Below are 25,244 nucleotides of genomic sequence, written 5' to 3'. Positions count from 1 at the left end.
ACGGCGAGCCCGGGTCAGTGCGGCGCGGAGGGGCGGGAAGGGCCGCGCGGGGCTGGGCCGCTCTGCGGGCACCGGCCTCGTGCGGCCTTGGGGAGCGGGAGCGGCTTCGCACGGGCTGCGGGGCTGCGGGGTGGCGCCGTCCGCCGCAGCGAGGCCAGGCCGCGCGGCCCGCCGGTGTTTACAGCAGCTCTGCGCTGTCCCCCGGGCCCTGCCCGGAGCGCCCGGCGGCCCTGCGGGGTGTTTTCCCCCCATAGGGATTCCCCGGGGCTGTGTGTGTTTGGAGCCATCGGTGTGTAGCTGGAGAGCAGGACACACATCTGTGCGTGTTCACAGCTGCAGGCAATAGAGCTCTCCAGCTCTCCTGCCCTGGCAGTTTTGGGCACGACTGTGCAACCACCATATCAATGTTACTGCTTTGAGAGGTCAGTAAATGCCACAATCTCAACGAGTAAATCGCAAAATTGAGGTAAATCCTCAACGAGTTTACCACGTTGAGGAACCTGACTGAAATAAAATAATGTTATTTTACTTCATGTTCATAGTATATTGTGACTGAAGTAAAATGTGTTCAGCATATGCTGGAAAGAAGAYGAATATTTTGCCAGCAGATGATGGTTTCTGTTTTGTGTGGGTGTAAAGTAGCAGGTTTTCAACTTTTACTGTATCTGTAGCACTTTAGGGGCCCTGTTGTCCGGGGTGGTTCTCAGAGGGGTCAGTTGCTCATATGTGTAGTAATAGTGCATCACAAAAGAGTTGGCACTTACTATGGTTAAATTAATGACTGTTCTAGTTCCAGTGTTTTTAGGCTTTTCTCTTTTTTTCTGTTTTGTTCACAGTGATGATAGTCTCTTCGTGTATGATTGCATGAATGCGGAGAAGAAGCCTGTAGGGAATAAAGGGTGAGAGAACATGCATAGACAACCTGCTGCTTCCCTAGAGGCTGTGTCCCTTCCCAAGGGTGTGTGTCAGTGAAGAAAATAAAAGAAAGGCTTGGAATGACTGTGTGAAAAGTGATGGTCAAGTGTTTTTTCCTAACCTTGAAGGATTTGTAGTTTTACCTGTAAAAACATGCATTATTTTCAACTTCTTAGTAGGGTTACTGTAAAGAGTTTTTGGTTTGTTTTTGAGACATCAGTACTGCGATTGGATTTCTGTATGATTTCTTGATCGCAACAACTTTTTTCTCTTTTAATCTTAAGTCACTCAAGACAGACCAGTATAGATTCTCTGTGTACAAGTTTTTCTTCAGAACTATTCTCTAAATCACAAGATTTCTAAAACTGAACCAATCTTAGTTTAAGCTCAGTCACTGAGAATTGCATTCCTTGTAGGTAGTCCTGCTGTCTTCCACTGAATTTGTCTGGTACAGACACAAACCCTAGTACTTGTTTAAGCAGGTAGTGATGCAGGCCTAAGCTTTATTATCCGCTGCTTCTTATTTGGTCCTTTTTCTTTCCACCATGGGAGAACAAAGAAATCTAAATCTTACCCCCCAGCTATAAAATTATTGAATACTTAAAAAAGCTGGAACTGTTATAAAACAGAGCAACAACAACAAAAGCAAACAACCAAACAATCCCCCTGTATTTAGCCCTAACCTTTCAGCTCTTCTTGAATTCTTTGTTCTTACAAATCTTCCCTGTGTGGTAAGATGTGGTGTGGAGATCCTTAGGTACTAAACCATGCAGTCTGGAAAGCCAGAAAATTGGAGTGCAGCAAAGTCCTGTATCTGACTGTTTGGGCATGCAGGACAAGTCCTTGCATGGCGCTCGTGGATCCGCTGTGATCACTTGWACCACGATGTCGTTGCACTGAGCTCCACTGTAAAGTGGAGACATGCCTTAAGAAGAAAGCTCTAATTTTAGTCTAGGATGTTTAGATTCTAGCCTTTTAAGTTCAAAAAGACAGTTTATCTAATTTATAGCAGCTTCTATTTACAGTATACACTTGGATAGTGAGGCTACATTGTTTGAGACGCCAGCTAATAATTGTCTTCRATCTGAGTCCGGAATTCAAGAGTGRTATCAAACTTGAGGAAGTTTCATCTTGAAAATGTGGTGACAGTGCCCCAAATCTTGAGGTGCGGTAACAGTGCCCCGAGTGTTTATCTYAAATCTCTATTCTTGGTGAGATCTGAAATTTAACTGAGCAAGGCCTGAGCAACCTACTGTAATGGGAGGAGAGATTGGGATTAGAGGCATCCTAGGGATTTGTGTAACTCTACTTCAGTCTGTGAACCTGTTTTTTTTTTTTTCTCTTTCCTATAATAGGCAGGATGGACAGTCAACAGATAAAGGAAGTGATGACATCTTAGCATTTGCCTTCTCCTTATCAGGAAATTATTTTGCCTTGACAGATGACAACAAACGTCTGATTCTGTTCCATACCAAGCCTTCGTGGGAATGTGTTAGTGTCAGGTAAGGAAGCAGGTTTCATTAAGGATCTGTGACTAGTTACTTAAGCTTATAAAATAGTTGTTCTTGAAAGGGAATCTGTTGTTGTTTTTGTTCAAATCTAATGTTCTTGGGATTTCAAAGGTATCTGTCCAGACATTATGTATCGTATGTCACACACTAAGCCTGAGATTGCAGACTTTTCTGTCTTTGGCAAATAAAATCTCTTGGTTTATTCCAAAAGTTAGTTATTTCCATCTTTAAGAACTGAGTCTGTATGTGTTCCTAGTGGATATTAAGGTTGGATCTTTAAGAGCTGTACTGAAGTGAGCACATTGCCCAGTTCTGTTGATCTCTGAGAAATTTGCAAATGAGTATATTTCAGGGTGCTTGTGAATCTGTCTTAAAAACATATGTTTAGAGATGCTGGCAGCTCTTTTCCTTCTGTGGTTGTTTCTTCTCTCTTCTTGAGAAAACAGTCTATAGCTGACCACCAGAGGTCCTTCATTTACAAGTTTTTCATTGTTGCTTGTGACAATTGTCTGTGTTTTAAAAAAAAAAAAAAAAAAAAAAAAAAAAAAAAAAAAAAAAAAGAAGTTAGGAAGGACTTTCTGAGTAAATAACTCAGGATGTGAGTGAGATTTCTGCTTCTAGTGCTCTCTGATAGCGAAGTCATTGGCAGTCTCTGTCAGCTTGGCTGTGTTTGCAGCAGTGGGTGCTCGCTAGGTCTGATGGACCTTGGGTGGGTTAACCAATCTTATAAGCACTAAAAAAACCCTCAGAAATGATGAATTCTATTCTACTCAGCTTAACTTCTAAGAGTTTTTCTTCTTTCTTTTTTTTTTTTTCCTATTTCTGATATCTGTAAAGTCCAGTGAGCCAAAAAGGCAGCCCCCTCTTTGCTACTATATTTAAAAAAAAAGTCATGTAATTTCAAATACTCCTCTTTAACTAAACTCCCTGATAGTTTTGTGTCAGTAGTATCTTTTTCTCAGTTGTGAAATACATGGCCACCTTTTTGCTGTACTAGTGACTTAGACAAAAAGGTAAAATAAGTCTCTGACCACTGTTTTTTTCCAAATCCAGAAGTGATTTCCACTTTTTCCAGTGGAAAAGTTCACTTTTCACTCCACTTTTTCAGTCACTTATGTTTGTCTTGCTTATTGAAATACCTGATACTGCCATTGTTAAGTTTATTTGCATAGTATAATACTTGGTGAGCTTTGCATAATTTCTCTYCAGAGTCTGCCTAATCCCTAGCTGTGGCAGTATGAGTCTACTATGCCTGATCTGGAGCGAGTGTGACTTTGTCCTCTTGTTTTCTCTTGCACACTTTTCTCCTTAATCATTTAGCCTTTTAATTTTCTGCTAAAAGGTCATGTAGGACTACAGTTTGATTTGTATGGCAATGTCACTGCTTCTTGTTAGAAAAATGGGAACACAGACAAAATGATCATTGCATTACAAAAGAAGTGCCTGAGTTTTGCTGTGTAACTTGCAACATTTTGTGGCACACTGTTAAAGTTTTCAAGCAATGCTGGCTTTTGCAATAAGTTCATTTCAGAGGAAGAGAACTTCTGAATGCACATAAGAGCAAAGGCAGTACACCCAAACCTGAAGTCAGAATATTTTTTTCTTGTTGGGAGAATGCCTCTTGCAAAGCTGTTCTGAGTCTGTGACACCTTAATAGGCATCCATGCCTTGTTATGACATTCCTTTATCAGTCACGAAAAAGCACTTAAATTTCAATCTATCTGTCTATATGAAGAACAATATATCTCTTCTTTCACCTTCAAAGGTCAGTCACTGAATTTCAGTAGCAGGTGAATAGAAAGGTGCATTTCTTTATGAACTCTGGTATCTATGGTCTTATATAAACAGACATGAAGGGTTTTGGAAAAGCAGTGTAATAAAACTAAAACAGTAACAGTCATAACAATAGCTGTCACGGTGCAGAAGCTTTCTCTATAATAAATGATTAAACCTGTTTTAAAACTTGTTTTCTGACACAGGGTGCATATGCTTACCTGAAAAGTCATGAGAAAACCATTATCTGCTCCACTAGCAACCGTAACTGTAAGATACAACCAGATAAGATAGTGTAAGATACAGCAGGGAAGACTGAGTTCAGTGTTTTATATGAACAAGAGACACCAAGACTCTGACACTGTTAAAGTGCAAAAGAATGTGAGGAGGAAGAGTCCTTGAGGCTCACAAAGGACTTGCTTTTTGCRGTACAAAGTAGCGGTTGGAGAAATGGTTTCAACACACCTTTTCTACATTGTATCATCGCAGAAGACTTTTTAGTGGGAGAATTCCCACTTTGCCTGCCTTTCTGGTGTGTTTAGCTTGTATTTTTGTTACCGATATTGCAAGGGAGTCCACCAAGCCTTGTTTAGAAAACTGGCCAGCTGCCTAGTTAAATGCTCCATTCAGAAAATACCTATGCAAAATACAGACGTGTATTTTTTAATGCTGTCCTTTCTCCCATCTCCCAGATGTTTACAATTATATAGTAATTTAATAGGATCAAGTTCTCTTCCCTCTGCCATCTACCCTCCCTTGGCATTGCAATCGTTGCTGTCATTTCAAGGACGTGGCGTGTAATGAGAGCTCCTTGGGCAGTCTTTGGAGGGTTTTTTGTGTTTAAGTGGGTCTGAGTCCAAACTTGCYGAAGTTGCCATACAAAAGTACTGAAGCTGCACCATTTGTCTTTCAGATCTGTGAACAGGAGATGTACTGCCCTCRTTATTACAGCTGCTGAGGATAAGATTCTGGTTGCAGACAAGTCTGGTGATGTCTATTCGTATTCAATAACAGAACCCCAAGCAGAAGGAAAACTTGAACTGGGTCACTTGTCCCTGCTAACAGATGTGGTAAGTTGGTGCTTCCATGCAGCTTGTGTACAGACTTGCTTTGTGCTTGTGTTTGGATTTTTCGTTGTTGTCTCAGCCCCAGCGTTGGAGTTTCTTCTTCCTCCCACACTTCCCAAGATCTCTAGTCCCCGTTTGTATAGACCAAGTAGATGATCTGTGTTTCTTCCAGCTGAGTGTGTCTGAACGCAGAGGTTTGGAAAGGAAACACATGGGTTGTCTATCCTCGGAGCGTGATTGTTCAGAAATTCTCCACGTAGCAGTCGTGGAAACATGGGAATTTCTTCAGTTCTTTTATGTCAGTTTAGCTCTTCAGTATGATATGTTTCTTTCTTTYTAAGATGCAGTAGGTTTGTTGCTGTGCTTCTGAAGTGCAGTGGCTTTCTTTGGACTCGGTCAGTGCTGCTTGTCTTAGTGAGCAAGAACGTTACTGTCACAAAGATTTGCTTCTATTGTGAGTGGAGACATGTGGGTTAATGCTTGCAGCGGCTGTTCAGAGTAGGGAGAAACCAATAGTTTACTGGTTTCTTTTTCCATTAAAAGAAATGTTCAGGTATTGGGCACTAAAGCTCCGTCTTTACCAACAGGCGCTGAGTCCTGATGACCGGTATATCCTGACGGCCGACAGAGACGAGAAGATCAGGGTCAGTTTGGCTAAAGCTCCTCATAACATTGTCTCCTACTGTCTAGGACACAAAGAGTAAGTTGTAAGGCTTTTAATGTGCACATCTTCATTGTGACTGGATGGATGAAGTGCTTGTTTCCCAGAATCGTATTAAGCAACATCTAGACTGGAGATACATACCCCAGAGACTGGGGTTTTGTTAGCTCAGGAGAGAGCYTACCTTAGTCTTAGGAAGAAGGAGTCTTTGGTTTTGGGGCAGACTGTACTCAAACAGCATCTTGGTGCAGAGCTTAATCTCGGAGCTGCTGCAGTAGTACGGATAAAAAGCCGGCTGTATCAATAGGATGAAGGAAGCACTGCCCACCTAAACATTAGACTGCGATAAACTAAAGGCTGTAAAATGATCTTGCAGATTCTAGGAATGGCTTCTGTTGGTTTCTTTGCCTTTCTAGTATCTGAGGAAGAGACTGTGTGTATGTAGTTTTTTCTTTTAGTTTGTTTTGTCTTTGAGATGGGTTCTTCTGCTGTGGACGAGGACAGTTAGACAAAAAGAAGGATATGTGGAAGATGCATSGAAGATGGAGGGCGTTGCTGTATTCCCTTCGTAAGGGTGTAGGAGGATGCAGAGTTCCCTCTGCTTAAAAAAGGAAGGGTGCTTTTTTCCTTACAGTTGTCTCTGGAGGGAAGGCAGCAAAACAATCCACTGGCTGCTGGAGGAGCCGTTGGTTTATTTATTTATTTTGTATAAGAGTAGGTAAGGTCTTGGAGTTGGTGTAGTGATTTTTTTTTTTTTGGTAGGGGGAAGGAGGAGGAGGGCTAAGGAGGGACTGTCTTATTCTCAGTAATCCTCCCATGAAAAGCTCAAATGGAAAATACTTTAAAAGACTTTTTTCCATCCATGTTTTGCTTCTTTAAAATGACTGTTGGTTGTGGTATTTTCAAAATCTTCTGTTTTTTACCTTCCATCTGTATTCATTTGGTGGGCTTTGGAGACATTGTTTTGGGCGTTTTTGGTTGGTTGGTTGGGTTTTTTTTGGGTGGCAGGGCGAGGGGAGRGGTGGGTGCAGGGAGCCGCTGCCAGGTTTTGGTTGTGGCTGTAGCTGCATTGTGAGGCCCACAGCGATGGGGCTGCAAGGTGCCCAGCTCTGCATGTGGCTGCTGGGTTCCTCGGGGACAGCAGTGCCYCCCGGGCCGCCTTCCCTCACAAGGTGACGCGGCCTGGGGCGACCAACGCGCTGTGGGGTGGCCGAGGGTTGTGGTCGGCGCAGCGAGCTAGAGGTACTAGGCAGCCTGCACTGCAAGCTGCCCAGAAGGGTGTTTTAATAAGGTGTATATGACAAAGATTAATGAAATCGTTTGGTAGTCTAACCTGGGGAGAGTTGGCGTAGTTTAAAATCTGCAAACTCCACATACTGGAGATCCAAGTAGCCCTTGGTCAGACAGGTTCTTGAAGCRTATTTGTGCAGCTGTGTCTGGTCCTGCTGTGTGACATGGTTGTACTTTCTAATGAACGCAAAACCTGGTGGTCAGAAAAATGCTTTTAAACAGGGCTGTTGTGTCCATCTCAAGAGTTGTGCTTGCACAGTGGGAAGACACATAGTGTAAACTGCTTGAAATGTATTTAAAAGTTCAATATTTAAATAAGTTGAATATTTAAATAATAAGTAAAGGTGTATAGACAGCAGCTGTAACTGTAATTGTTCTGTCTTGTTTCATGCTCCTGGATTTTCCTCATTTAATGGTGTGCTTGATGACTTGGTGAATCCGTTACGGTTGTCTGCACCTGTCATTACTGYTTTGTCACAGAAGCTTGAGTTACAGGGACCAGATCTTTTATTTATTTATTTTTATTTAGTAGCCTTAAAGTTATGCTCATTTGCAAAAGTAAGAGTGCCTGCTTGKTAAATATCTAAGTGTACTGGGTTTTATGTTGCTGAGCTCCAAGTTAATAACACACTAAGTATAGTAGATATATTTTATGTTTTTCTTAACTAGCTTAATGGAGACAATCTGTTTGTTAGTTATTATAAGATTCTCTTAAAATGGGTGAGTTCTCTTATTGTGTGTGTTTAAAGACCARTGTGTCATGTAAGAGAGTTCAACTTTTGACTACTTTTCCTTTAGGTTTGTAAGCAAAATATTTGTAATACCCAACTATCCAGATTTGCTGTTGTCAGCTTCTGGGGTATGTATTGCAACTTCTTCTAAAAAGTTCTGCCCCCCTAAAAATTTAGACTTTAAAACCCTTATGTGCTTGTGTTTCCCTCCAAACTCCCCGGGACTCTGAGAATAAATTCTCTTTGATTTCCAGCTTTCCCTTTCTTATGACCCTCACTCCCTTTCTTGGCTTCTCTTCTGTGTTTAACCATCCTATTGCTAGGTCATATAGGAGCCATTTAACTGTGTTTATAACAAATCTAGCTGCTTGTTAACATCTTTGGGATGATTAAATCGCAAAGTCCTCAGTATTTCCTCATGAATAACTCTTGCTWCAGAGGACAAACAAATCAATTGACTATTTAAACAACTTTGAAGCAAATCAATAYGATGGCAGCCTGCCATGACAATGACCATCTTGAGAATTTATGGCCTTTGAATCCCAGATTTCTTCAGAGCACTTAAGATTAAAGAGCAGTTCCCTCTTCCCCCTCCCACTTGCTTTTCACTATGAGACCTTTTTCGAATTGTGTCCTCATCTGTACGTCCCTGCTGTATGTCCCATGGATGTTGTGTAGAGACTGCAGTGCAGTGCTCCACAGTGCCTTGGGTGGCAGCTGAACAAGTGAGGTAGGTTTTCCCATATATAAATAAATATATATAAATAGATATCTATATCTATCTATATAATATATAGATATTTATGTGTGTATATATATATATATATATATATATATATATAAATTGATGGACTCCTGCTGTCAGGCCAGAAGTGTAAAGAGTTAAGTAAATGGAGTTGACCAAGCAGGAAATAATATTCCTTGTATCTCCAACTACCAGAGCTGCATAAGAAGAAAAAAAAATATTTTCTGTGAAGGTTGTGTCAATGCTGAGCATAGCTCTTGGTTTCAAATGGTGTTACTGCTGCTGTAACTGTTATTGCTTGTTCTTCTCTAATTCCTGTTTAAGCCTCTCTAGTGTTAGTTTTTGTGCTTTGTTAGGGCTGTGTTTCAGTCTTAGGAAGTTCCTTAATGGCTCTGTTTTTCTAGAGAGGTCTTTAGTTTCTCTCCAGGAGGTTAGTAAATCAAATGAGAATTTGATTCCTAATAAGAGTTGGGGGGAAAAGGGCAACCCTAAAGAATTGCCATTAAAATACTGAGCTAGGTATTATTGGGCTATATGAGACATATTGAAATCCATTCCTCCAGCTACCCAATTTCCACTTCAAAGGGAGAATTAAAGTTAGCATGATTGAATAATTTAATATTTAAGGAGAAAAAATGTTAATTAAAATGCTTTTTCTGCAATTTGAGATCYTAACTGCATGACTACGTAGCAGTTTCTGTGGGAAGTTGTTCAGGGAGACKGCATTCAGCTGAAGGCCCCGAGTGGCCTCTTTTTGCCTCTTTTTGCGCCCTTGGTAACCCGCCCGTGTGGTGTCCCCTTGCGTGTGCCCAGGACTGCACCGTGCGCCTCTGGGAGTACAGGAGCGGCAAGGAGGTGTTCTGCTGTCACCTGAGCAGCCTGCGCCGGCCCGAGGCCGCCCCGACGCCCCAGGTAGGGCCGCGCCGTCGCCTCCTGCCCGTGCCCTCCTCCCCAGCCGCCTCCTCGCCGCCTCCCTGGCAGGAGGGCTTCCCTGCGAGGCCTAGGGGTCGGGAGAAGAGCTTGGATTTGGGGAAGGGAAGAAAATCCCTCAAATTCGTTCATATCTTGCTTGCATCGCTAAAAATGCCAAGTGGTAACTAGGAGTTCTTCATACTTCTGCCCCCATATAAGTTTGTAGGTTGAAAAGCAAAAATGCCTCAGTCTCTTAGTCAGAAGATAGCTCTTTCTAGCTTTACACASTGCAAGTTAACCCACTTAAAAATACTGAAGTAGCAGCTTTAACACCACTTGAAGTTGTATCTGAGTAAAAACCAGTATATATCTGAGTAAAAACTCCCTGGAGCAGGGAGTTCCCAAGCCAGAGTTTATAATCTTTGTGTTTAAATGTAGCAAGCAACCGCCTGTTTGCAAACAGCATAATTTGATATATGTCGATCTGTGTCTTCAGGACTCCTGTAAGCTGTTTCCTTTGGGAGAATGCATGGTCTGTGTTTAAAATGTTTTGCTTCCGAGCATTATAGAACTATTGAGGACTAATAAGTAACTTGCCATATACCTAAGAGGAACAAACAGCAACTGCTCGAAAGGAAGAGCTTCATCTCTAAGAATGCCTTTGAAATTCTTACAATATAGTTTAATAATAGTGGTCATCTCCTGGTACACCTGATAGTGTGCCTTCTGGAGATACCCTCTGCTGATGGAGTCTCTCTGTAGTCTCCATTGCTTCAGAAATCTCTGGTAGCGTCTTTGTTTCCTCCCATTGTGAGTAAACAGTAACAAAAAGCGAAATGACCCTACCTGAGCATGAGTTAATGAACTTTATTCCTGCAGTGTTTTGCAGGTATTGGCATGTGGTATGTACTGTGTGTCTCTTAATGGTCRTTTTGGAAACCTCAGGGTGACCTGTTCCTTGAATCTGCCCAATTCTACTTAGTACCAGTTCATACCGTCCTTATAAAATTTGCCTCCAATACCCCTAGATTTTTATCATGCTTGTGGGGTGCAGAGGACCCAGGCAGCTTTCAGAGGTCTTAAGCCTTTGTAATGATCATGAGGCAGAGTCCCAGTGATGAGAGATAGGTGAGTGACAGAGAGGTTTAAACCTTAAATGACAGATGGGTTTAACCCTTAGCACTGGGCAGTGCCACCTGGGTGCCATCTTCCTACACACTGTCAATATATACTTTGCTTTTACTGGCTGTTCATGGTTTTAAACCACTGCGTGGCCATTGCAATATTGTGTCATATACTATATGTACTAACCAGTGCACTAGTTCCAGGCAGGWTTAACCAGAGTAATCCTGAGAGACAGTTTCTTGAGGGTTGACAGGATCAAAAGAAGCCTGTATTTTCCTTCTGGCACTGTCTTTTTTGGTGCTTCTAGTGCTGCCTCTGACCAGGGGTGCTAGTTAGCAATCCTGGCCGTGCAGCTCTACCAAAGATGATCCTCACCATCTGGTCTGCCACCTATATTCTGGATTCTGGACACAACAGAAYGTCCCCGCAGTCAGCATTTGGTAGGTTTAACCTGCCTGCCCGGTGCTGGTGATTCTCACTGCAAGAGATCAGTTTGGATATAAGCTCTTCTTTGGCTTCAAGGGTGTTTTTTTTTTTTTCCCTCCCCACTCTGAATGCACTGAAGCCTGAACTGAACCACTTGATTTGGTTATTACTGTGTTTCATTAGTAATGACAGGCCATATGAGCATGTAAATGTGGGTTTATTTTCATCGTCTGCCAAGCAAAATATGTCTGTTTTGGGAAATGAGGAGTGTTCCAGAGCACCACAGTGTTGGCTTCAGCAGAAGGGTTGTAGATCCCCCGTTCGTTTTCCCACTAGAGTAGGAGTATTTCTCTAATTCCATATAGTGCTGCATAAGTATTTTTCCCTTTCAGAGCTTTCACCTCATCTGATATTCCTGACAACAGAAGCTTGTTTAAAGTCCAGAACATGAATTGCACTACTCCACCCCAGTGCTTCAATACATTAATTTTTCATAGGGTTTTTTCTCACAGATGACATCAAAGTTAATTTTAAAGTGTTGGCAGGCTGATAACGCTGGCACATAACTACTGAATCAGCAGAGAGGGTATCGAGTGAATTGCAGTTCATCACAGGCTTCTCTTGTCCTTTTTCTTAAGTTCACTATTTTCATTGGCGTTCCATCAAGATACTGGTGTGGGGTGTGTGTTCCCTCCGGTGAACATTAACTTACCTAGTGTTATGTGGAGGAAGGYAGGGAGCCTTCGGAAAAGATGCATTTTCCTGTCCCTGCCAGGCTGTGATTAACACTTGCTTCACACCTTCTTCTCCTCCCTCCCCAGCGAGCGCTGGGGAGAGCTGCTGAATACTTTGAGTTCACAGAACCCTCTGTCTGCCTGACAAAGCACTGAGCTGCGTAGGTGGGTGCTTCCTATCACTGCCTTTACGTCCTGCGCGTTTGCCAGGAGACAGTCAGAAGGAAGCTTTGTTACTAGAAACAAAAATCCTTTTTTTTTTTTTTTTTTTAATGTCGTCTTTTATTTCCGTAAATGTCTAAGCAACRTGGTCGTGTTGGACAATAGGAGCTGTCAGTTCTACTCCAAAGCTGCACCGTAAAGGGATTCATCCTGTGGTAATTAGCATCAGATGTGTTCGCTACAGCGGCTCTTGCTGATTCAACCCCCTCTACCTCGTGCTGTCCTGTATTTCAAATCATAACCCCTTTCTATGCTCGTGTTATACAGGAGGCCTGGGTCCCACTGTCAGCTATGGAGTAGCACTTGATTTCTGCAGAGCAGCCCCAGCTGTTCGAAAGAGCTCTTAAACATGTCTTTGGTTTGGCAGTGGCCTTCAGAAAATCTTCTGTCCAAGAAACGATCCAGGTGCCCGCTGCTGGGTGGTTTGCAGGCTCTTGTTCTGGCTTCCCTCCTCCTCCCCCAAATAAGACTGTATCACACAGCAAGTTCCTTTCTTCTCTTGCTGGAGATGCACCGTGTAACTTGGGGTTTTTTTTGGCTCTATTGATACTGTTAATGGACTTTCCTGAAGCTGGTTCATCTTCTTGTGGTCGTACTGTGGATGGAGCATTAGTTTCTTGGATTAAAGTTGCTGTCTTGGCTGTTTGGGAGCTGCGCAGCCTGTTTTGCTTTCCTGGCTTGGTTGATTGCAGAATTCCAGAATGAGTCTCCTGGCCATGCTGTGCATCAGCTACTGCCCCACGGAGTAAAATCCTTTGGTGACTTCCAAATGCAGTTGCTTGTGCTGGTGAACTAGGGCTTCAGTCCAGTGATGTGGGGCAGGAGATGAAGGCTGGCAGCAGGGAAAGAGGCATTAAGGGCACATCCCAACTGGCAAGATGACATGTTTGCCCTAAAGGGAATGACCCACAGCTCCCGTGGCAGGAAGGTTTGGTTGTGCAGAATGGTGGTGTTATTGTTACTTGCTTACTTTAGAGACAGCTTTTTGTTTTTGCAGACTTATATTTCATATAATATATGTAAGAGACTTTCCAAAAAAAAAAATAAATAAATAAAAGTCCCAAGTTCTTAATTCCCACTCAGGCAGCCTCAAATCAATTGCTATATATTTCACGTAGTGTGATGTTTCCAGCAAAGACATTTCCCTGACTCCTCATGAAATAACACTGTATTTCTTATGAATTATGAGTCGTTTGGTTAAATGAGGAAAACATCCTGAGGTAATCTTGCCTCRCTCTTCAGATCACGTTGAGCTTCACCTAGATAGAGATTGAAGTCTGGGACAACCCAACAAGGATATGGGCTACACAGTTCTCTTTAACAAAATAGGAGGGCCTCTAATGGCTTACCCATATAATCTCTAAGCCATTGGAGTGATATTCTAGCTGGGCRGGCTTAACACTGGTATTTTTACCATGAGCCTTGCAGGAGAAAGGTTTCCAAAGCAGATGCGTACTCCTTCGGTATCTTACCTGCTGGTGAAAAACGGTTAAAATATGAGTTAAAACTTCTATGTTTGATCTCCAGATAACTGCAAAGGGAAAAGTGTGGAAAACTTTATAATATTAACTACATTAGTACAAAAGATATATTTGAGGGCAATTTTAGTGTAATTATATTACTTAACTTACTGCAGTTTAAGACATCTGCTGAAATTAAAAGGCTGGCAGGGAATTAAATGTAAATTCTCTGCCTTTAAATGGTCTCAGAGTTATAATTTGTCTCCTTTCTTTCTTTCTCTCCTTCTCCTAACAGAAATACACTGTGTCAAGAATAACCTACTGCAGTCGAGGTGGTTATGTTGCCGTTATATGTGACTGGTAAGAGTAAATGGAGGAACAGCTAAAGTCTCGTGTGTCCTGTAGCAGAGAAACAGGTCTCCCTGTTGGATGTCTTGGCTTTTCCCCCTAGCCTGAAGTACCTGGTGCTGTGGATTTTTGGGTGGCATAGGCATGTCTGTGGTCTTGCAGGAAGCCTGTGAGAGCTGATTGTATTTGATCGGAATTTAGGTTGGAGTTGGAAGGTAATATAAAGCTTTTGCAGAATTTTGTGCTGCTTTTCCGCTGCGTGGATGCGGTCACAGCAGAGTGCCCAACCTTTGTTGCCCTCTTCTGCACCTAGAAATGTTTAAAACTGCAACATTGCTTCATTTTAAAACCACGGAAGGGCCGTTGGAAYTCTTGGGTTCAAACCTATGTGATTTCATTAAGAGCGAGTACTAGGGAGCAGTGGGGCCAAGAACGAGGGAACCTTGCCGTCCAACTCGCAGGGAAATGCCTGGCGGGAATGCATAAACATTCTTCCCGTCTCTTTCCACATCACCTTCAGCCTGCCAAGAGAACTGCTTTAATTTACATCCCTTGGCCAGAGGAAAGGGAGAGCTGCTGAAGCCGGCAGCCTGCCCCCGATGAACCCTCTCCTCTCCAGAGCGGGAAGCCCTGGCTTCCCCTGGGCCCAGCAGTTCCGCACGCGAGCGTCCGAGCGGGCTCTGGAAGCGCRGGCGCCTTCGGAGGGCTCTGTGTGGGAATGAGCCCTGGTTATGCTTTCTTTGGCATCTCCGCAGCGTGGGGAGCTCCTGCCCGGCACGCCAGGCACCCGCCCCAGGCCTGCGAGGAAGCCSTCTCCATGGAGGCCACGTTTGGGAGGGAAAATGGCTGCCAGCAGCAGGGGGGGCGGTGGCGCCTCGCCCTTGTGGTGCTTGGATCCTCTTCAGACACTTCTAGGTGCTTCCTAGGGCTGCGAGGATGATGAGGGGCCTGGAACATCTGCCCTATGAGCAAAGGCTGAGGGAGCTGGGCCTGTTCAGCCTGGAGAAGAGGAGGCTGAGAGGGGACCTGATCAGCGTGTATAAATACCTCAAGGGAGGCAGTGAGGAGGAGGGGGCGGCCTCTTTCCAGTGGTGGCCAGCAATAGGACTAGAGGAAACGGCCACAAGCTGAGGCACCAAAAGTTCCACAGGAACTTRAGRAAACACTTCTTGACAGTGAGGGTGACAGAGCCCTGGCACAGGCTGCCCAGGGAGGTTGTGGAGTCTCCTTCTCTGGAGATCTTCCAAACCTGCTTGGATGCACCCTGTGCCCCGTGCTCTGGGTGACCTTGCATGTGCAGAGGGGTTGGACTAGATGACCTCTGAGGTCCCTTCCAACCTCAACCATTCTGTGATTCTGTGATTCTCTTCTTATCCGCCCTTCACCAATGTGAAATTCCTTCTGGTTTAGTTTTTACTGGTGCTCCTTCAGGTTAGGCCCTGTAGGCTGCTAGTGTTATAAAATTAGTATTTCCTATAGAACCCCCTAACCCTTGTAAAATTCCATTTGCTGCATTTTCTTCTGAAAGAAGGGCAGTCTGACCACTATTTCTTTCATATAACATTTAAAAAGACATTTGACATCGGGGTTATCTTATAGCTCTTGCCTCGGAGCACATGAGTAAACTTCTCTTGGACTGCTGCAGTGGTCTCTGCAGTTACCAGTGGTTTTGCTTTGGCTGTSTTTGGAATTGCTGTGGGTGGTTGCAGTTTGCTGTACGTGTGATGGTTGTAGGTGGATTTGGTAATTATGATAATTAAGTCTGTTCTCTCAAAAGTGTTCCCACAGTCTACATCTTTCAGCTTGATGCCATTGCCCAACAGCTAGTTCACAGACAGCAAATCTCCCTGGAACACAGAGGCTGGGATGTTGCATTTGAGGAAACGGGAGATCTCTGGATTTTGCAGGAAAGCAGTGAAGCCCCTCTTCTGTTGCACAGACCAGAGGATGGACAGTGGAAGGTAGATATTTGTCTCACACTAAAATTGTGGATGTTTTGCATCATCCGCAGGACGTAGTGAAAACAGAACAAACAACACTCAGAGAACTTTGCCATTTAGCTTTCATAGTTTATGTCTTAAGAGTAAGACTTAAGTCTTGGATACATCTCATTCTACTTCTGTCACAGAGAAAAGCTTCTGCAAAGCTACCCTAGATCTTAGGATTAAAAGTCTCATTTCTTACAAAGCTAACGTGTGGAATAGTGGGATCAAGCCACAACACTCAATACTTTAAACCATTGTCTTTAGACAATCCCTCAAAGACAAGACTCCCTCCAATGGAACCTGTGGGGGCTAGGTATTCTGACAGCATTAAAATTAAAGTTGTTAGCATTGAGAACAAGGAGTCAGAGTTGAGTGCTACCAAGTTCTCTGTAATTGCCCGTTAAATAATTGGCAACTCCCTTGTTATCCTAGCAAGTCCAAAACTAACAGTGGCATAGTTGTGTGATGATTTTAAATTAAACTTCTGAGTATATTTTATATATATATATATATATATATATTTTTTTTTAATTAGTGTTTCTTGTGAAGAAAAGGAATTTCACAAATTACTAAGTGAGGATCCATTTTATTTTCCTTCAGACTGCTGAGCTTCCCTAGCAGAACAGGTAGGCCCAGGCTAGCAGAACTCAGGCCAGGTTTCTGTAGTGGTCAGGGAAGGAAGAAGGAGCCTAAGAGATCCTGGGGGTTACGGTGACTCTTCTTACACTGTGCTCATATTGGAGCTTTTGCATTTTTCAGTGTATTGTGAAATGTTAGATTTTCTGTTCATTGTGCTCAAATCATCATGCAGAGTTTTTTTTTTTTTTTTTTTTTCCTCCCAGCCTGTAACTGATGACAAAGGATTACAGAAGATGTCAAAATATCTTCGTGACAACTGGACAATGTTTGAAGGTGAGAGATTTGGTCTAAAGACCCTAGTACTGCAGTTTGACAAATGAAGTATAAGGTTTAGGAACAAGATCAGAAGTTCTGGTAGATTTTGCTTGCTGTTGAAGTCACTTAGTCTTTCCAGCTTTTTCACTCCATCTGGGATGTCTTTGTAATCTGTAGTCCTTCTGTAGAGATTAGTGTAGATAACCTAAACACACTTAATTCATTAGTCTTGTCACAAAGTGGTGCCAATGTCAGGATCTGAATTACAGCATTAGAACTGTTCTACACTGGTACCTGAGCAGAGGACTGCATTGTAAATGCCTTCTCACTGTGCTTCAAAGATTGTCTTACTGCTCTCTTTGCAAGTTCTGCTGTGTTCTTGTCTGGACATGAAACTACTAAAAGTGCAGTGTAGGTAGCGGGAACAGAGTGCTCTGGAAGGAGCAGGGTCACTGTAAAGATGGGCCTGTGAAGTCAGTCTTGGTAAGGCAGATTATTTGGAGCCTAAGGTGGATGAAGAGTTTGACCAAGGAACACCAGATCATCATAGATGCAAGAAATTTAGAGTAGGATTGTTTTCTTCCCTTGATTTCCACCTCCCACCTGCCCACCCCAAACCATGGTGGAAAAAATAAATGATTTATTCCTTTGGAAGCAAAGTTGCAGGGCCATGAATTCAAGAGAACACTAACTCTATTCAGAAGCTGACATTATGGCTGCAAGGTAGGAAAAGATGAGACATATATTAGTGTATGTCTCAGTATGTATTGAGAGTTGATTAATTAAAATCTCCTGCATATGCTTTGCTGGGAGATCCAGAACCTTCTTAAAAGATGATACAGTCACTAGCTTGCTCTCAGCCTGTCCTTKGWGGTCWKKSWKRATTAWWWWTAATYMWSMMWGACCWCMAAGTTGCAGGAAAGTGCAGTCTTATTGAAAATGATYGTAATACCGAGTATTGCGTTGTTATGGTTATAGCTGTTACTTAGTGGTGCTCTAAAACATCTGAAAGGAGGTCAAGTGCTCCTTTGGAAGGGGGAATGTTTGCACGTAGGTGTTGGGGACTTGATAGTTACGGCCAAGCAGGTTGTTAAGAGCGTGAAAGCTGAGTGACAATGAATGACAGGTAAAAAGAACAGGCGGGAGAACATGTGCTGAGCATAATTTGTCAGCTTGGCAAATTACTGTGATCTACTGTAGCCTGCTGCATCTGCAGCTGGGCAAGGAGGACTGCTCAGATGACAGGATCTGTTATTGTTCATTAGTGAGGGGAGGCCCACTTGATGAGCACTTATTCCAACTGCATAATTAGTGCTTGAAAAGGTAGTTACTTCCCTCACAGAAAGTAATAATTATATTGCTAAAATTCAGTCGTCTTAATGCTTGCATAGCCTCATTTTTCTCCTTTTATAAACTTGTTTCACGTGGAACTTCTAGTGAGGGTCCAGCATAGAGCAACAAAGATGGTTAAGGGAGTGGAGTGTCTGTCTTATGAAGAAAGACTAAGTGAGGAAGGCCTGCTTAGCCTGGAGAAGAGAAGACTGACAAGGGGATCTTACCAACATACAAGTACTCGAGGGGAGAGTGTAAAGAGGATGGGGCTAAACTCTTGGTGGTGGCCAGTGAAAGGACAAAGGGCAGTGGGCACAAATTGAAACACAGGCAGTTCCATCTCCATGTGAGGAAGAACTTCTTTCCTRTGAGGGTGCCAGAGCCCTGGCACAGGCTGCCCAGGGAGGCTGTGGAGYCTCCTTCTCTGGAGATCTTCCMAACCCGCCTGGATGCCGCCCTGTGCCCCGTGCTCTGGGTGTCCCTGCTGGAGCAGGGGGTTGGACTGGATGAKCTCTAGAGGTCCCTTCCAACCTCAACCASYCTGTGATGCTGTCAGATTCTGTAGGATTTAAGACATGTAGGTGAATTTTGAAATAGATAGTGTATGTTTTTGACATCCATCCTCCTAACTAATGCCAGAAAAAAAAATTCTTAAGATTGAGTGCATAAGATTGATTGGTCAAGTAGAGAACAGAATGGATACAACTTTGCCAGATGATTCTCTGTCAGTTTAGAAATGTGGACCTAGCCTGCTGGTCTTATTGTGTTCTCCACATATTGATTAGATTGAATCAGGTGTTAAACTCATCTAAACTCAGTCTCATAGGTGCTATGATTAATATTATGCTAAATTAATACCAGATTGACAAAAGTGTCACCAAACCATCATGTGCATGCCTAGAACTGCATAGGTACTGTAGGAAACGGTCATCATTTCTACTGTCCTTTTTGGGGATTGTTTTAAATGAATACTACAGAAAATAAGTCAACTAAAAGGAGTTAGGAAACATACACCCTTTGCAGTGCTATTTTTTATTTAAAAGAAAAAAAAAAGTTACTGTAGCAGTAGTTTCAAATGCTTTATTGTAGTTTAAAAAAGATCTTTGGAGTTGCCCAAGTGTCCCACATGTAACAGTTTGCTTGGTAGCTTTGCTTGCTCAGGTACCTCCCAGGTACCTGATGCATGATATATGAGTACTGGAGATGTTACTTTTACCTAAAAGTGGAAGCTAAGCTTGACTGTTTGGAATGCAGGAGAGATGCTTCAAAACAGGCTCAAGAAATATAAAAGCTGATATTTAATAAAGTGGGTAGGATCTCAAGTGAATGAGCAGTGTTRGATACAAGAAGTAAAAGATGAGAGCCTTGCTACTTATGTTCTTGTTCTGCTGCCATTGCAGGTTSTGTTGGTGCAGAGAGCCACTACAGCAGTCTCTACAAGGCTTCTTTTGATAACATGGCCACCTACCTGCAGAGGAAAGAGGAGAGGTTGCAGCAGCAGCAAAAAAAGAGAAAGGATCTGCAACATGGCTCTAATGGACAAGCAAAAAAGATTAAAAGTGAAGAACCGTCACTATGACACTGCCTGTTATTAGCTCGTTACTTTGACCAAGCTGAAAAGAGCTCACCTTGTCCTGGACTGTTTYCAGATGTAAATTATGGAGGAGATTTCATTTAAATTTGTACTGAGATTGAAGTTTTTAGGTAGCCTGACATGAACGGTGCCCTGCTTGCAGCAGGTGCTGCRTTTGTTACATGTCCAAGCTTCTAACAGCATAAGGATGTTAGTAAGTACAGTCCAAGAGTCTCTGATGCATGATATATGAATATTGGAGATGTTATTTTCCTTAAAACAGGATTTCCTTTGTGCCTACTGTGTTCAGGCTTGCTTCTTCGGGTGGACATGCACTGATTAAAGTTGACATAATTTTTTTTACACTTTTTTAAGGCTTGTTAGCTACAGTTCAGTTTGTATAATAGGGTTTCTGCCTAGGTTCTGACTGAGGGCTTCTTGCTTGTAGCATGTTTCTACAAGGAGTGCGAAAAATAGATTTTACACGCTGGAAAGTAAGACTATAAAGTGTCAACTTCATGCTATTGGAAGATGAGCCTTCTACTGCAGTGTGATCCTAGTGTGCCTGTGAAAATGATTTGAGAGGCCCATGAGCGCATTCTGCTTCTTTCAGCAAAAACTCTCACATTGAAATTGGCCAAGAAAGATCTTTTTGAACAGTTATTAGTAAGAGCTGAATGGAGTTACTTGTTGCTTCATCACAAGGCAGAGGATATAGATTCCTCTACCAGCTGCCATCATGTCTGCACGGACTATAGTGCATGGACTTCAGCTGAGACTAAAACCACGTGTAGAAATCTRTGTGATCTTTTAAATATTCAGAATTAGCCTGTGAACCATGAGTAGTTCTCTAGGTCTCTATATAGCTTTCATCTCTGGAATATCSTGGACACTTACAGTTTTTTGCAGTCCAATATTTTGGGTTATGTAACTGTGTTAGACATTGAGGAGTTGCAGCTTTCTTTGGGAATAGCAGTTCTTCAGCAGTAAAGCAGAGCTTTATCTACTCAGAATTGCAGTCTTGTCCTTATTGTGGGTCCTGCAGGTCTCAAGCCTCTTATGCTACAGGATTTGAGGTGTATTCTCATAGTCCTTTTTTGGAGGTGCCCCCTAAGAATGAAGCACATATATGTCCTAAGAATGAAGGACATATATGAAAGCACATATGTGTAGGTACAGAGCCACCCTCTCYAGGGTCTCATTTCTTTCAGTAATTCCTTTTATGTCAGATTGCCTTGGGAAAGGTCTCTTTGGGCAAAACCTGTGAACTCTCCAAAGTGGAATTGTCTGTTCTGGTTAAAAGTCTCAATTCTGGAAGGGGCTGCAAACAAAATGCTAAGTGTTTCTACTGCCCAAACTCTATGCAGTATGCGAGTGCAATGCCCAGTCTGCAGGGATTGCAGCCTAATGCAATGCAATCCAAGCACCTCTGTCCACTCTGATTACACTGTATTCCGTAATACCCAAAGGAATATCTGGCTCTTACTTTCCGTGCAGTCCTGTGTACAGCAGCAAAGGTGGTGGGTGGATGCGTTTGGACTAGATGAGGAGTTTCACCTTCTTGGGCACAACAGCCGTTTTAATAAAATATCTGCTGAGATTGACAGCCTCACTTCGTGTAACCTGAAGGAAAGACTTGCACCAGTATAGTACTGTCTTGGAGAGGTTTAAGCAGGTATGGCTTGAGGTCTATGCCAAATTGGAATAACTTGCTGTGACTGGTAAGTGTTACATAATGATGGTAAGTATTAAAACTCTTCCTAATCTTCTTGATYTAGTATAAAGTGTGGAAGGCAAGGAGGAGGGCAATCAGGGTGGCAATTAAAGAAATGCAAACATGGAACACACTTGATCAAGCTTGAACCTTCTTCCCTCTGAGGATCCAGTTTGCCCCCCAGAATCTGAGAAGCATCCAATGTCTTCAGAGCTGGCAATCATTCGTCCCAACAGCTTTTTGGGATGCGTTTTCTGAGAAGAGCGTAGTGAGAAGTAAAGCCTTTTCCCACTGGCCTGAGGGAAAACTGGAGCACATGCAACACTTGCTGTGCTGTCTGGGGTGCCTCTACTCTAAATAAATACTCCACTTTAAGAAAGTTGGGTCACTGCTTAAACCACTAGTTAGCATGTGAGAGGGCAGAGTCTGTGCCTGAGGAGGTAGCTTCAGTCAATGTGGCAGTGCACAGACTCGGGCGTAGCAGAAATGGGCAGCTAGGCACATTACTTGCAAGCTAAAGGGGACAGAGACTCTGCTCAATTTTTGAACAAATCTGGATCTGCAGTGGGGTGTCTGCAGATGACCAGGGTTAGCCGCGGGCAGCGCTGTTTGTGCTGTTACCCGAGTGAGGAGAGTTGCAGGGAGGCTGGAGCCTCCAGCAGGGATTGCCAAGGCTGCTCACCAGCTTTCTCTGATGTCCTGCTCACTAGAGGGCTTCCTGTGCAGCCCTGATTTCCCCTTAGCAGCTTTGATGCGCTGTTAGGAGTTCACTTGGGTAAACAAACACTGACAGAGAAGGAAAATCCAAGGAGAATACATTGAAACTCTTAGAGACWCATTTTGGCAATTTCAATACCTGTGAGTTTTATTCTCTGCCTCCTTTTTTTTATTATTTTTACTTTTTATTTTTTTTTTTTTTTTTTTAAGCACAGGATAAAACTGGTCAATTTTCTTCGCTTGCTGTGAGGTATCCTAGCTGTCCTCACCCTGACAGCTRTCCTGGAGGAAATACAAAATCTCTTCCAAAGCCTGAACTCTAAAGTGGGGTCACAGCGTGTGGGAGTGACATGGGATGCGATATCTGGCAGATAATCCAGGCTTTTCTTTTCCCCTGGAAATTTTCCTGTCCTTTGTTCTCCTTTTCATCTGTTTCCTCTGCACAGCAATAGTTCTTGACCTGAAATTGTGAGGGCCTATATGTCTGCAGGGCTGCTCCTAAGGCCGTAGTGTGTGGAGCATTTCTAGTTGAACCTGGTGGTGTTTATTTGTTCCAAGCATAAGGGGGTGGTGGTGTCAGCTACGGTGKGGTTTCATAGCAGGCCTGTGAACCCCCAAACCATTATCATGGGTGTTGGTGGACCGTTTCTTTGAGCTCGCGTCACCGCCTGAGCTCTGGTGCGCTGGTCATGGTTAGCAGGGGTTTCTGTGGCCTCGTGCCTGGATTGCTGTGCTTGAATTCAGACCTTCATCCTCTGTGGCCTGAGGAGGCTCCTGTCCTTGCTGACAGCCCAGCTCCTTAGTGAGCCCGGTGGGATCTGCGCCACGCAGGTCAGGAGGGGAAGGGATGAGTGGAAGAACTGACGCCTGCGGAAGGGCATCTCCAGAACCTTTCAGCACAGGTTTGGCGTTTGTGCCTAACCCTGAGGATGGACTCCAGGCTCCTCCTGGTGTAGTAGAGAAGCAGACCCTGCGTTTTCAGCTGCCTGGATGCTCCAAGTGAGCTCCAGAGGGTGTTTTGTGAGTGGGGGCAGCAGCCAGGAACGCCTGGGAGGCTGGGGGAACTGCTGGGAGCTGCCTGGCCCTCCTCAGCCAGGGACAGGCAGTGTTTTGGAGCTGGGAGCCCTCCGGGGCTCCGGCCCAGCGCTGCCCACCTCGGGGAGCAGGAGCTGGCCCCGCTCCTGGGCCTGTCCTCAGCTTCACGGGGCCTGGAGGAAAGAGACTCTGGGGGGAGCCAGAGGCTGCTGATCCTCCCTCCTCTCCCAGGAGCTGCTCCTGGAAAGCTGCTCCGAGGTCTCATGGGGCTCTAGTCTCACCAGTAGGACCCTGGTCTTGACAGGGGCCTTTCTGCTTCCCCGGACTGCTGCTCTGCCACCTTTCCAGGCAGCAGATTCCTCTCCCACTGCCTTTTCTTGGCCGAACTCCCTCCCTAGCACACACAACACACTTTTCTGGAGCTGACCTCCAGCCCAKTCCCACCAGAAAATAAGCAAGCTGCAACAGGGCTGTTACCAACATTTGCTCTACCTTGTGCTTGTTGCATGACYTTCCCTTCCCTTCTCTTCTGCAGTCTCCTCTGGCATTTTACTCGGTGCTTAGGTGTGGTGCAAAGACCCACAGCTGCTCTGCGGTGGCTCCTGGGTGCTGCCAGGCGGTGCTTCCCTGGAGAGCTCATTTTATTTATGCTAAGGGACTGCCCTTAACTAGTTGGGAGCTGCTACRTGCTGACAGACATCTTTAAAAACCCTGATAAAAATAGTTGAAGAAATACAAACTCCATTTCCCCATACATACTCTTTCTGTATTTTTGCTGAGACTTGCCTGCAAACCCTTCAGCACTGCATTGTCCATCAGTGACCTTTTGCCTGTTCTCACAGGAAGGAATCCTAATGAAAAGCAGCTAAACATCACCTCTTAGAACATTATTTAAAAAAAAAAAGGAAAGCACTTTTTTTCTGCAACATATAATAAAACAAAATTTTCCTTTTTAAAAAATAAATAAAGTCCAGGTACAACATGCTTTCTTTAAGTTAAAGCTAGTGCAGAGTTTCCATAGCTTTGCATAGGCTTCAAACTCTGCCCCAGTTTTCTTCACTACACGTTTTTGAATGAAGTGCTTTGACCTCAAAAAGGAAAGTCCCCTGGGCTTAACTCTTCCTAGCTGCCCCTGCTGACATCAGTCCTGGTGCTGTGGTTTGAACACAGCCAGGATCAATCAGCCTGAGGGTGATAGCTCACAATTGAGAAGAAGAAAAAAAAAAAGAAAACTAAAAAAAAATGAAATTAAAAAAAAACAAACAGGTTGGATGTTATTTGTCAAAATAGCTGTAGATACAGATGTTGGAAAGGAAAAAAGCTAGAGAACTGAATGTGTTCAGAGGCCAAKAATTCTTGGCTTTCAGTGATCTTGCTCAAGTTATTTTGCATCTCTGGGAAGTCCTTCAAGTACTAAAGAAGAAATTGTAAGTAAAGAGTTTTCTACTCCTGATTGGTTAATGTGCCACATCATTAATTTTTGCTCTGTGAACTTCTCGCATTCCTTTCCCTCAGGCAGATTGGGGTTGGAGCAGAAGTTCTGTAGAAAAAAAAAAAACCTTTCAATAACAACTAACATTTATCGAGGATGTTTTTGTCACCTGATGCTTCATGTTTTAGAAAGATCACAGCACCAGCAATGTTCTTCTTTCCTCCTGTTTTTCAATACTGCAGAAATTTTTCTTCTCTCCCATCTCTCAATGGGTATAGCAGATGTACTTTGATATGTGTGAGAAAGATGGTCCCAGGCATATAAACTGAGCTTGTGCAGCAGCTATCCCATTTTCTATTTGATATTTACCACCTTGAGCATCAAATTTGGTGGGACTGATGCTTGTTAGGAACGGAAGTTAGGTACTGCTGAGTGTTGAGTTTGAGCAGTCCACGATAGCGAGTTGAATGTATGAACCTATTCGCTCCCGGGAATCAGCATGAAACAAATACAYCTAGAGGAAAACATGATGTTAATACAGTCATGCAGTCTTCCATGTTTCTATGAACTGGTAGCTCTCCAGGAAAAAACTTATATTCACTAGTTTGTTTCTCTGAGCTCTGTCAGATTTACARTTCCTAG

General features: G+C 43.5%; 1 protein-coding gene across 2 annotated transcripts; it reads left to right on the top strand.

Annotated features, from left to right (window-relative positions):
• Window positions 1-6: 6 nt before the first annotated feature.
• Window positions 7-20,654, top strand: WDR4 (WD repeat domain 4). 2 transcript variants are annotated; one of them, XM_026036183.1, is made up of 11 exons: window positions 7-13; window positions 837-899; window positions 2,271-2,417; window positions 5,113-5,269; window positions 5,854-5,966; window positions 8,016-8,076; window positions 9,507-9,605; window positions 13,868-13,932; window positions 15,698-15,881; window positions 16,748-16,817; window positions 19,532-20,654. In XM_026036183.1, exons 2-11 carry the CDS (start codon window positions 865-867, stop codon window positions 19,708-19,710), a joined length of 1,110 nt encoding a protein of 369 aa, XP_025891968.1. In that variant the 5' UTR covers window positions 7-13; window positions 837-864; the 3' UTR covers window positions 19,711-20,654. The 2 variants fall into 2 exon arrangements, with proteins under 2 accessions (XP_025891968.1, XP_025891969.1); XM_026036184.1 differs by lacking the exons at window positions 7-13; window positions 13,868-13,932 and having other exon boundaries at window positions 15,744-15,881.
• The last annotated feature ends 4,590 nt before the right edge of the window (window positions 20,655-25,244 follow it).

This window comes from Nothoprocta perdicaria, unplaced genomic scaffold (genome assembly GCF_003342845.1).
Source record: "Nothoprocta perdicaria isolate Ctin4 unplaced genomic scaffold, notPer1 scaffold_171, whole genome shotgun sequence".
Lineage (NCBI taxonomy): Eukaryota > Metazoa > Chordata > Aves > Tinamiformes > Tinamidae > Nothoprocta > Nothoprocta perdicaria.
Note: the sequence above shows the minus strand (reverse complement) of the source record. Positions and strands in the feature narration are given on the sequence as shown.